A 12665-nucleotide genomic window follows, 5' to 3' on the forward strand; every position below is an offset into this window, starting at 1 on the left:
TGTATGTACGTATGTATGTATGTACGTACGTACGTATGTACGTACGTACGTATGTATAGGTATGTATGTATGTACGTACGTATGTAGGTACGTACGTATGTAGGTACGTACGTGCGTATGTATAGGTATGTATGTATGTACGTACGTATGTAGGTACGTACGTGCGTATGTATAGGTATGTATGTATGTACGTACGTATGTAGGTACGTACGTGCGTATGTATGTATAAGATTTCTTACTCAAGACCTTTATTTTTTTTTAAACTTTAGAAGCCAAAACTTACCACTTCCACACAGGATGGGAGGAGAACTTTAAAAAAAAAAAAAAAAGTCGGACATGCCATGGCTGACTTCTTGCCGGTAATGTATCAAAGTTGTTTCTTATTACTGCCATCGAGAGGCCAGAATACATCATATTTTAATTTCAATTAATTTCACCAAAAAAACAGGACAGAGCGATAATTGAACAGCCATATTGCCAGGGGCGACTGTTTTATCATCAAAGCATTGCAAAATAATCAGGCACATATACAATATATTTGAAGAACACAACAACAAAAAAAACAGATACTTATAAAATAAACACAGAGCAAAACAGAAATACTCGCTCACAACACCCTTGTATCGGTCCGATACCGATGCTACTATCAAAAACATCTACATCTGGATCGATCCTCCCCCCCCCTTTACCCTCCTCTTGTAGCTCCTTTGCTTTATTTGCTCCATATGGTGTTTGACATGGTACCCAGAGCAGGGGTGGGTGGTGGAGGGGGGTGGAAGGAGTGGTGTGGGCGGAGGAAAAGCCTCGTATTTTGTCAGTCCTGAAATTTGATTCACAAGTTCAGGATCCTGGAAGACAAAAAGCAAACGGAGAGGGGGAGGGAAGAAAGGCTTTTTCTTCTTTTTCTTCTTCCTCTTGTAACTCCACAAATAGTCCTGCTGGAAAGGTAAGTTGCTTTATTCCACGTTGTGCGTGTGCGTGTATCTGTGTGTGTGATTGACCTAATAGAAATAACATTGTTTCATTTCATTGTGATTTTTCTTTGCGGGTAATTACGACTTTGCGCATACTGGTTCATTCTGATTCATCTAGAACCCGACTCATGTATACCCCCCCCCCCCACGCCCCCTCCCCTTAAAGCTGCACTTTTATTGGAATTGCATCAACATGCCTGCAAGAGTCGCACGGCAGCGGGAAAAGCCCCCCCCCCCTTCTCCTCCACCCCCCCCCTCAAAGCAGGAGAAAATGCGCATTTTCCACATGCACCCGCAATACCTCATCATCACTTGAGTCTTGCTAAACGATCAACATTTAAACGCTGTTTTTTTTTTAAAAAAAAATCCATTTGCACGCTAATTTTCTCGACCGTGCGCCAAAACGTCTGCAAGCAACGTGAGCAGCACATGTCAATCAAAGTCAGCGTGAGTGAGCCGAAAACCAACAAAGAGATTTTTGTATAGTTTTTGTGACGTTCGAGTTATTTTGTACCAAGTTTTAAAAAGTCAGCTTTGTGTTCAACGTCAGTGGCGCACAAAAGCGTTTATATCTTCTTTTCTATCCTTTAAAAAAAACATTATTATTATTATTAGGGAGTTACGGTAATGCCTCGTTCATCACGTTAATTGGTTCCAGACCTGACTAAAAATAGTACAAATAATTACAAATAAATTTACTTAACAGTCTAAAAAAATAAAACTTAAATATGAGTCTAAAAAATAATAAAAATACTAAAAAGTTAAAATGGCAAAAGTCTAAAAAAGGATACAAAGAATTAAAAGAAATAAATAAAAATGTAGAAATAATTCAAAAATTAAAATGACTTAAATGTCTTATAAATCATAAAAAAATTAATAAAAATGAATTAAATAAAAGTCTACAATTATATAAATCATTCCAAAAATACACATAATTCAAAGCAAAAATGACTTAAATAAGTCAAAAAAATAATACAAATAATTCCAAAATAAGAGACTTAAAAGTCGTAAATAAAATAATACAAATAAGTGTAAAATAAAAAAAGAATCTTAAAATTCTAAAAAAAAAAACAAGGATGACTTAAATAATATAATATAAATCCTAAAAAAATATTCCAAAATAAAAATGAATGAAATAAAAGTCTACAACAATTACATAAATATTTCCAAAAATAATTCAAAAACAAAAATCACTTAAATAAATGGCAAAAAATACAAATAATTCAAAAGCAAAAATGACTTAAATAAAAGTCTAAAAAAATACAAATAATTCCAAAACAAGAAAAACTTAAATAAAAGTCAAATAAAAATAATATAAATAAATAAAATACAAATAATTGTAAAATTAAATTCTAAAAAACAAGGATGATGTAAATAAAAATAAAAAGGTCTTATAAATCATAAAAAATATTCCAAAATAAAAATGAATTAAATAAAAATCTACAACAATTATCTAAATAATTTCAAGAATAATCAAAAACAAAAATCACTTAAATAAATGGCAAGAAATACAAATAATTCAAAAGCAAAAATGACTTAAATAAGTCTTCAAAAATAATACAAATAATTCCAAAATAAAAAAGACTTAAATAAAAGTCTTAAACAAATAATTGTAAAATAAAATTCAAAAAAAAAAAGGATGACTTAAATAAAAATAATAACTATTGGAAAAATGTCATCCTATAGTTTGAGACCATTTGTCAATTTGGTTTGGCTTCAATAAAAACAGAAAAAATAAAAATGAAGGAATAAATACATACATAGATAAATTATTACTTAAAAAAAGTATAAAATAAAAATTACTTAAATTTTAAGTGTAAAAAAAAAACTGAAAATGACCTAAATAAAAGTGGCCATTTGATTGGCTGTCAACTGGGATAGGCTCCAGCTTCTAATGAGGCTTAAGCGGCATAGAAAATGGATGGATGGATAAATCAAAGGGTTGAAGACTCAATAAAAATAAGAATTAAAGATGACGTCAATAAAAGTTGATTACAACTTAATGAGCATTGGAAAATGTAGGTCCCATTTTTAGACCATTTGAGAACCCACAGAAGGTCATGTGTCACATGACCTAATTAGCACGTTTCCCCAGTGGGGAAAAGTAGGCCTGCAGCAATTCTTTTTTTTAATCTTGGATAAAATATTAATATTTGATATTCTCTGTGGGTCATCTCTCCGGTTTTGTTTCTATCAGGTGCCAGGCTGCGTGACTATGAGCACCTCAGGGCTTCAGGCCAGCGACAGGCAGAACGCGAAGGAACTCGACAGCATGAAGGAATCCATCAGCGACATCATCAACCAGCTCCAGGACATCGACCCCGCCAGACTCTCCTTCTCCCCCTTCCTGGACTTGGACACGCAGATCTGCATGGCGCCCGTGTCCGATAGCCCCGAGTCCTCGGTGGAGGAGCTGCACTCGTCTTCCCACTCGGCCTCCGGTTCGCTGCGCTCCCTTGAACCTCCGCCGCCATTGGCTGACGAGCCAAAGAGTGAGTGATTTCTGTTGCTTTTTATTTCCTGAGCGAGGAAGTAAAATAGTTGAAAGGTCAACTCAGAACTTGAACTTGATCCTAATTTAAATCCAAATTCTGGGATTTGATCCGGATTTTACTTTTATTCTAAAAGTCACGGAGCCGTGAAAGTTTTATGTGTCTTGTTTTTAAAATAGGAGACAACCCCGTGCTGCTGCTCAAAAAACCACATGGACCACATTATTAGTCACAACCACATTACCCAATATCCTGCCGCCCTGCCAGTACACTTGGTATGAGTGGAGGGTACGAACCCCTTACCGTTACCATGGCCGTCGGTCTCATAACTTCATGACAAAGTCTGAGTCTTATTTTGTTGACATTGGATGGAAATAGGACCGAGTGGTTAGCACGCAGGCCTCACAGCTAGGAGACCCGAGTTCGATTCCATGCCCGTCCATCTCTGTGTGAAGTTTGCATGTTCTCCCGCTTTCTCCGGGTACTCCGGTTTCCTCCCACATTCCAAAAACATGCTAGGTTAATTAGCGACTCCAAATTGTCCATAGGTATGAATGTGAGTGTGAATGGTTGTTTGTCTATATATATCACTATATTGACACTTACTATGGTACCCATTATGTCATTGGATGCTCATATCACCGAGTACTTTGGTACGTGACAAAAGAAAAACAAACAAACAAAAAAATTACTTAATATGAAAAAAAACTTAAATAGAAAAAAAATAAAAGAAAACTTAAATATGAGTCTAAAAAATAATACAAATTTTTAAATGACAAAAGTCTAAAAAATACAAAGAATTAAAAAAAATTAAAAATTTAGAAATAATTCAAAAATTAGAAGGACTTAAGTCTTATAAATCATAAAAAATATTTCAAAATAAAAATGATTGAAATAAAAGTCTACAACAATTATATAAATAATTCAAAAAATAATTCAAAAACAAAAATCACTTAAATAAATGTCAAGAAACACAAATAATTCAGAAGCAAAAATGACTTAAATAAAAGTCTAAAAAAATAATACAAATAATTCCAAAATAAGAAAGACTTAAAAGTCATAAATTAAATAATACAAATAATTATAAAATAAAATTCTAAAAAAAAACAAACTAGGATGACTTAAATAAAAATAATAACTATTGGAAAATTTCTATCCTGTAGTTTGAGACCATTTGTCAATTTGGTTTGGCTTCAATAAAAACAGAAAAAATGAAAATGAAGGAATAAATACATACATAGATAAAATATTACTTTAAAAAGAAAAGCAGTTGATGTTTGCTCGTACTTCGGTACGGTGTGCATTATTTTAAAAAAAAAACTAAACTGTATTATGGAAAGCAGGAAGTGAACAAATGTAACAGTTACTGATTGTAAAAGTACCAGATGGAGGGGTAGGATTTAATAAGCTTTGCTTCTTCCTACTCCTTTTTGACATGTGGAACTGGGAACTGATTATGTGATGCATTCAATTGTAATCTGATGCATGTTCAAATGAAATAAAACCATTACACTCACATAGCACAATCAGAGTTGCAGTTATGTAGTTACAAAATACTGTCTTTTCACTTTCACTTTCTCCAAGGGACACGACAACAGCTATTTATACTCTGTTTACTTTCATTCTGGGCAGTTTTATGCTGAAAATCCGAGATCCAGATGTTGTAATGGGAATCAAACTCATGAAATGAGAGTAAACATGTGATAATTATATGCGGGTTAGCGTGAGTGTTAGCCTGCAAAGGGCTGATTCCGCTGTTTGGTTTTGGATACTGCATGAAAATGTCGCTCCGGTTTGAACAGGCTCCTGCCTCCGGCGTCCCGACGATGGCCTCCACTTGGAGCAAAGTGGCGACACAGACGAGGCACCGCCGGATCAAACTCTTTCCACTCCGATCACCACAGAGCGGAATTTGGACGGCGCCACGGAAAACTACATCAGCGCTCCAACTCCGGATTCTCACAGAGACATCCCCAACGGCACAGACGCACCAAGATGGAGTCCGGAATCCATTAATCCGGACTCTACTGCAGATGAGGGTCGACCCCTTATAAGCCCACCCCCGGAGAGCGTGGAGCTGACTGTGTGGAGCCCAGAAAGGGCGGTAGACACTCATGAGGGTCCACATGAGACGCCGCCTGGCGTACCGCGCCGTTGCAAGTGTCGATGCTGTCACAGCGGTAGAGTCCTCGCTTTCATTTCGATGCTGGCGTCTTTTCTGTGTGCGGCCGGGATTCTCTATGCACTCTATTTCTACGTCAACATCAGACCCCCTGACTGCCCCGACGTGGCCAGTCGGGTCGTCTTCACTCTCTGTTGCTGCGTGGTTGCCGCCCTCCCCGTCGTACTCGGTAGGCACCCACTCACACACACACACACACACACACACACACACACGCCGTCCACAACAGACACACACCAAGCGTAAGATTATGAAAGGATTCACTTTGTCTGGCCGCCTCGTCTTGGAATGTTTCGGCGTCTCCTGTCCCCTTTCATTTGGCGCACTTTCAACGTCAACGCAACACGCCTCTTGGGGGGGGGGGGGGCATCGGCTCGTTGCTTTGTATGTCGCTTTAAATGGAAAAAAAATACAATGACATGAATTTACCTGGGGACCACTGGAGCTAAGGTCTGGACAACGCTGGGTCGCATCAGGTTTTTAAAAAAAAACGCATTTATTAAAAACAGAAAAAATTTAAAAACTTTGCTTTGGTTCCAATTTTCTACAATAAAAGCTCTGATAAAACATTCCACTGTTCTCAAATATCTTAATTTTTATTTTTCTACACAAAATAAGATGAAAAATAAATAAACAAATCAAGAATAAAGAAAATCAATCAGTAATAAATAAATTTAAAAAAAAAAATAAAAGGTCAAATAATAAAAACTTAAGAAACCACATATAGTTGGTGGGTAGACAAATGATTTTTTTCAGATTAAAATGAACAAAGCATTATTAGAGCCCTGTAGACATGACAAAACACGACTATAGTCACATTTATACTCTTTTTATTTACAACATATTGCGCAACTGCAGGGGTCTTGAGACACATGCTAATTCGCAAACTAGAGAGCTAGCGACCCAAACGGTAGCCTTCAAGTTATTTCCTTTCAACTTAAATAGCCCAAAACTTACCACTTCCACACGGATAAGGAGGATAACTATTAACAGTTATTTAACCTTTAACATGAACATGAATCAAACGTAATAATTTTTTCTGGGTACATGATACCATACAGCATCCATATCAAACTTGCGCGGGCCGCACTAACATTAAACTTTCATATCAAGGCGGGGGCCTCAAACTAGTGTCCTGCGGGCCACATTTGGCCCGCGGGCCGCGTGTTTGAGACCCCTGATTTTTACATATTTTGCTAAGTATTTTCTGAGAGATCATTCTTTATCTTTTTTTTAAATCTTTTTTTGTTTTTATAGACATGACAAAACACGACTATAGTCACATTTATACTCTTTTTATTTACAACATATTGCGCAACTGCAGGGTCTTGAGACACATGCTAACTCGCAAACTAGAGAGCTAGCGACCTAAACGGTAGCCTTCAAGTTATTTCCTTTCAACTTAAATAGCCAAAAACTTACCACTTCCACACGGATAGGGAGGGTAACTATTAACAGTTATTTAACCTTTAACATGAACATGAATCAAACGTAATAATTTTTTCTGGGTACATGATACCATACAGCATCCATATCAAACTTGCGCGGGCCGCACTAACATTAAACTTTCATATCAAGGCGGGGGCCTCAAACTAGTGTCCTGCGGGCCACATTTGGCCCGCGGGCCGCATGTTTGAGACCCCTGATTTATACATATTTTGCTAAGTATTTTCTGAGAGATAATTCTTTATCTTTTTTTAAATCTTTTTTTATAGACATGACAAAACACGACTATAGTCACATTTATACTCTTTTTATTTACAACATATTGCGCAACTGCAGGGTCTTGAGACACATGCTAACTCGCAACCTAGAGAGCTAGCCACCTAAACGGTAGCCTTCAAGTTATTTCCTTTAAACTTAAATAGCCAAAAACTTACCACTTCCACACGGATAGGGAGGGTAACTATTAACAGTTATTTAACCTTTAACATGAACATTAATCAAACGTAATAATTTTTTCTGGGTACATGATACCATACAGCATCCATATCAAACTTGCGCGGGCCGCACTAACATTAAACTTTCATATCAAGGCGGGGGCCTCAAACTAGTGTCCCGCGGGCCACGTGTTTGAGACCCCTGCTCTTGGGTCTCTCAGGTCTAATTGTTGTGGAATATTGGAATCATTTTCCGACCTAAGTCAGGAAGACGGGAAAGCTTCACATCCTTTCCTGATGTTGTCAACCTGCAGACGCTTGATTTGGACGCAGAACCACAATTCTAAAAAAAATTTTTTTTTTAAACATATATGGAAGAACTAGAAAAAATGTAATTTAACAAGAAAGTACTAATTTTTATCATAATATGTTAATATGTTGAGGAAAATAAAATCATAAATAATAATGAAAGAAAGATGTTATTTTTTCTCATAATATTATTTAAAAAATTGACTGGAGTCCAGTCCAGGGTGTACCCCGCCTCTTGCCTGAAGACAGCTGGGATAGGCTCCAGCACCCCCACGACCCTCGTGAGGAAAAAGCAGTAGAAAATGAATGAATGAAAATAATAAATAATAATGACATAAAGATGTTATTTTTTTTCCTCATAATATTATTTTAAAATTTGACTACGATTGGCTGGAGTCCAGTCTGGACCCCACCTTTCACCCAAAATCAGCTGGGATAGGCTCCAGCATACCCCTGCAACCCCAGGGAGGATAAGTGGCATAAAGTTATCATTTTTTAAGTTGTAATGTTAAGAGAAAAAAGTCAAAATAATATGGTGATTAAGTTATAATATTATGAGAAAATATAATATAATATTGCAACAAAATTTTAAATAGTTGGAAAATTATTTTTTAAAAAACAGCAGAAATTAAAAAAAACTGCTGTAAAAGTCAAAATATTATGAAGTTGTAATTTTACGAGAATAAACTCATAATATTATGAGGAAAATGTATTCATTTTATTAACATTGAGTTAAAATGTTAAAGAAAAAATATGTTTTTTATTATTATTACAAACAAACAAAAAATAAAGTTGAATTTTTCTGAAAATTAGTTCATATTATGACTTTAGTAGTAGGAAAATTTTTTTTACAAAGATTAAGAAGAAAGTTGAAATATTTTGGGGGAAAAAGCATTTGACGGGAAGCACAAATCCAAGAAAATACAGCTGGAATAGGTGCAGATTCTGGAAGATCTAGAAAGTTTTCTGTGCGGGTTATTGTATGTAACTGCTCTATAGGAAATCACAACTTTAGTTATACTACTAATATGCTTGTATTAGGGACCCAACACCATCTTAAGTCTATTTAAAGCTGCTTTTGATGAATGCTGTCTGCTAACGTGTTTTCTTTCGTGTCTTGCCCCCGCCCCCCTGCCCCCCTCCCGCCCTCGCCGTCCAGCAATGCTCGCAGGCGCCGCGTGTCGCTTCTGCAGCGCCTCCTTCAGTTGGAAGGAGTCACCTCCCGGGAGACACACGGTTCAGCAGCAGTTCGTCACCGCCTCCTTGGAGCTGCTGTTCCTCTACGTCCTCAACCTCGTCGTCATGGCGACGTTGCTGCCTCAACACGAGCTCAAGTTGGTGCCAATCCTGGTCGCCATGTTCATCCTGGGAAGGTAAGACTTCAGAACGTGAATCACGGTTTTTCAAAAATATATTAATGAATAAATCATGCTGGTTTTGTATTTGAATGCAGCCGGTTTTGTCAAAATAATGCATAGTTCAGCAAATTATAGTTCATTATTTGATTTCAACACAAAAACATCACAATCCGCGAAATGTGGAACCCGGAATTTTTTTTTTTCAGATTAAATGATATATTTGAACAGGTATGCCTCTCTAAAGGGGAACTGCTCACAATCCTTATGTAAAATATGAACTTTTCTATGCATTGAAGCGCGAGAATACAAGTTAATATGAGCTAGCTAACAACTGACATCATGGAAAAAACTATTTTGAAGCTAAAGCCCTAAAAGATAAAAATAATTAAAAATGTTTTTAAAATTTGATAAAATAAAAAATAATTCCAAAATTTAAATGACTTAAAAAAATATAAAAAAAACATTAAAAAATATTCCAAAATAAAAATGAATGAAATAAGTCTACAATAATTATATCAATAATTTAAAAAAATAATTCAAAAACAAAAATCACTTAAATAAATGGCAAAAAATACAAATAATTCAAAAGCAAAAATAACTTAAATAACTTAAAGTCTAAAAAAATAATACAAATAATTCCAAAATAAGAAAGGCTTAAATATAATAAATAAAATAATACAATTAATTGTAAAATTAAAAAAAGCCCTCACAAAAAACAAAAAAACACCAACAGTGTTCCATTTACATAACTGATTTGTATATTAGCCAAGCTACACCGATATTATTATTATTATTATTATTATGCCTCTCTAAAGGGGAACTGCACACAATCCTTATGTAAAATATGAACTTTTTTATGCATTGAAGCGCAAGAATACAAGTTAATATGAGCTAGCTAACAACTGACATCATGGAAAAAAAAAATTTACGCTAAAGCCCTCATACAAAAACAGTGTTCTATTTATATAACTGACTTGTATATTAGCCAAGCTACACCGATATTATTATTATTATTGTTGTTATTATTATTATTATTGTTATTATTATTATTATTAATCGAGCGATTATTATCGGGCGAGAGGCGGGGTACACCCTGGACTGGTGGTCTGCCAATCACAGGGCACATTTAGTCAAACAACCATTCACACTCACATTGGAGACAATTTGGAGTCGCTAATTAACCTAGCATGTTTTTGGAATGTGGGAGGAAACCGGAGTACCCGGAGAAAACCCACGCATGCACGGGGAGAACATGCAAACTCCACACAGAGATGGCCGTTGATGGAATTGAACTCGGGTCTCCTAGCTGTGAAGCCTGTGTGCTAACCACCCGGCCTCTGTGCAGCCCTGGTTCAGTATATTTTTCATCAAAATAGTAGTCATGCCAAAATGTTGTGTTGCTGCTGGATGTTCACGGTATCTGAGTGATACTGTCGTGGGGGTGGAATCGAACCCTGGTCCTCCTAGCTGTGAGGTCTGCGCGCTAACCACTAGACCGCCGTGCCGCTTTTCTTGATATATATTAGTGTCGATTCATCATTGTTGTAATCCAAATTGCTGCACGGCGGATGAGTGGTTAGCACGCAGGCGTCACCGCTACTAGACCCGAGTTCAATTCCACCCTCTGCGTGGAGTTTGCATGTTCTCCCCGTGCATGCTAGGTTAATTAGCGACTCCAAATTGTCCATAGGTATGAATGTGAGTGTGAATGGTTGTTTGTCTATATGTGCCCTGTGATTGGCTGGCGCCTCTCGCCCGAAGACAGCTGGGATAGGCTCCAGCACTCCAGTCGAAAATGAATGAATAATCCAATTGGTGGTTTGTTGTTATTCCTTCGCCACAGGCTCATTTACTGGGCAAGCCTGAATGCGTGCAGCTCCTGGCGAGGGTTCGGTTCCGGCCTGACCGTCTTCCCACTCCTGGCCATGGTGGCCCTCAACTTGTACCTCCTGTACACCCTGAATTTGAAGCAGCCGCTTTTCGGCTCCCGGGACGTCCTCCTCAACCAAGTCACCCCGTCTCCGTGGACGACGGCGGAGACGTCACAGAGTGGCCCGAGTGGCAAACCAGACATGGCGGCCACAGACTTCCTGGACTCCCAGTGAGGGACGTGTGTGCTCTCGTCTTTCAAAGGAGGAGACGGTTACAAAAATAAGTCATTCCTGTGGTCTGCAGTCCGGCAAAGCTACACATGTTGCCACGATAACCTCTTTGTCCTTGACGACTTGGACTTTTGAAAATTGTTTATTATCTGAAACTTGAGAGCTCTTTGCCTGCTTGTGGTGGTGGTTATGGTGGGGGGGGGGGGTATGGGGGCTCCTTTGAACCATACCCGAGTTCTCCTGTTCTTTCAAGCTTTTCCAGAACCTACAACATATTCCATGTCTAGAACTTGGAAAGTAGCTTAAAAGCGATATGTGTGTGGGGCCGAAAAACACGATTACTTGTCAGGTTTTAAAAAGTAAAAAATGTTTGTTCTTATGAAAACTGAATAAAACCCGCTTGTGGAGAGAAAAAAAAAAAAGCTGTCCGCTTTGGTGTAGACTCAGGAGCTATTCTTGGAGAAACGTATTTTTGTGTGTGTGCAGCTTCGGGACTGTCATTATATGCACTCTCCAACGCCCCCCCCCCCCCCCTCCCTGCTGATGATGCTGCAGATGATACTCTCTGTGTATGTGGCACACAAAACCAGACCAGAACTTAAAAACAGGAAGCCAAGAGAAGCCTAATAAAAATAAGCTTCATAGCACAGTAGCATCTTCATCTATGCAAAAAATATGTGTTTTAAAACTAATGTTGCAATTTTTTGAAAATTAAGTTGCCGGTCAAATATTATGGAAATAAACCCATAATTGTGAGAATTTTTTAAAAAATAAAATGATTTAAGTGAAATTTTAAATCAAACTGAAAAGTCTTTAAGTTGCAGAACATTTGAATCACACTTTAACCGCGTTATTATGGGCAATGAAGGGGTTGCGTTCAAAGACACCATGCAATTAAACTTAAATTTGCATGTTTTGAGTGTTATTTTCTGGAACATACTTAAATGCAGTAAATTGTACGCTCACATTAAGTGCGTTCATCATCATGTGGCCGGCACGGAGAGCATAGAAGAGTCTTCATCTATGGAAAATATGTGTTTTAAAACTAATGTTGCAATTTTTTTAAAATTAAGTTGCCGGTCAAATATTATGGAAATAAACCCATAATTGTGATAATTTTTTTTAAAATAAAATGATTAAAGTGAAATTTTAAATCAAACTGAAAAGTCTTTAAGTTGCAGAACATTTGAATCACACTTTAACCGCGTTATTATGGGGGCAATGAAGGGTTGCGTTCAAAGACACCATGCAATTAAAGTTAAATTTGCATGTTTTGAGTGTTATTTTCTGGAACATACTTAAATGCAGTAAATTGTACGCTCACATTAAGTGCGTTCATCATCATGTGGCTGGCACGGAGAGCATAGA

General features: G+C 37.1%; 1 protein-coding gene across 2 annotated transcripts; it reads left to right on the forward strand.

Moving 5' to 3' along the window:
* The first annotated feature begins 201 nt into the window (after positions 1-201).
* Positions 202-11952, forward strand: LOC131129534 (uncharacterized). Of its 2 annotated transcripts, XM_058073194.2 has the most exons (5): positions 202-946; positions 3172-3466; positions 5269-5817; positions 8997-9210; positions 11039-11952. In XM_058073194.2, exons 2-5 carry the CDS (start codon positions 3190-3192, stop codon positions 11298-11300), a joined length of 1302 nt encoding a protein of 433 aa, XP_057929177.2. In that variant the 5' UTR covers positions 202-946; positions 3172-3189; the 3' UTR covers positions 11301-11952. The 2 variants fall into 2 exon arrangements, with proteins under 2 accessions (XP_057929177.2, XP_057929178.2); XM_058073195.2 differs by lacking the exon at positions 202-946 and having other exon boundaries at positions 1227-3466.
* The last annotated feature ends 713 nt before the right edge of the window (positions 11953-12665 follow it).

Source organism: Doryrhamphus excisus, linkage group LG4 (genome assembly GCF_037039965.1).
Source record: "Doryrhamphus excisus strain RoL-2023G ecotype Guam linkage group LG4, RoL_Dexc_Guam_v1.1, whole genome shotgun sequence".
NCBI classification, from domain to species: domain Eukaryota; kingdom Metazoa; phylum Chordata; class Actinopteri; order Syngnathiformes; family Syngnathidae; genus Doryrhamphus; species Doryrhamphus excisus.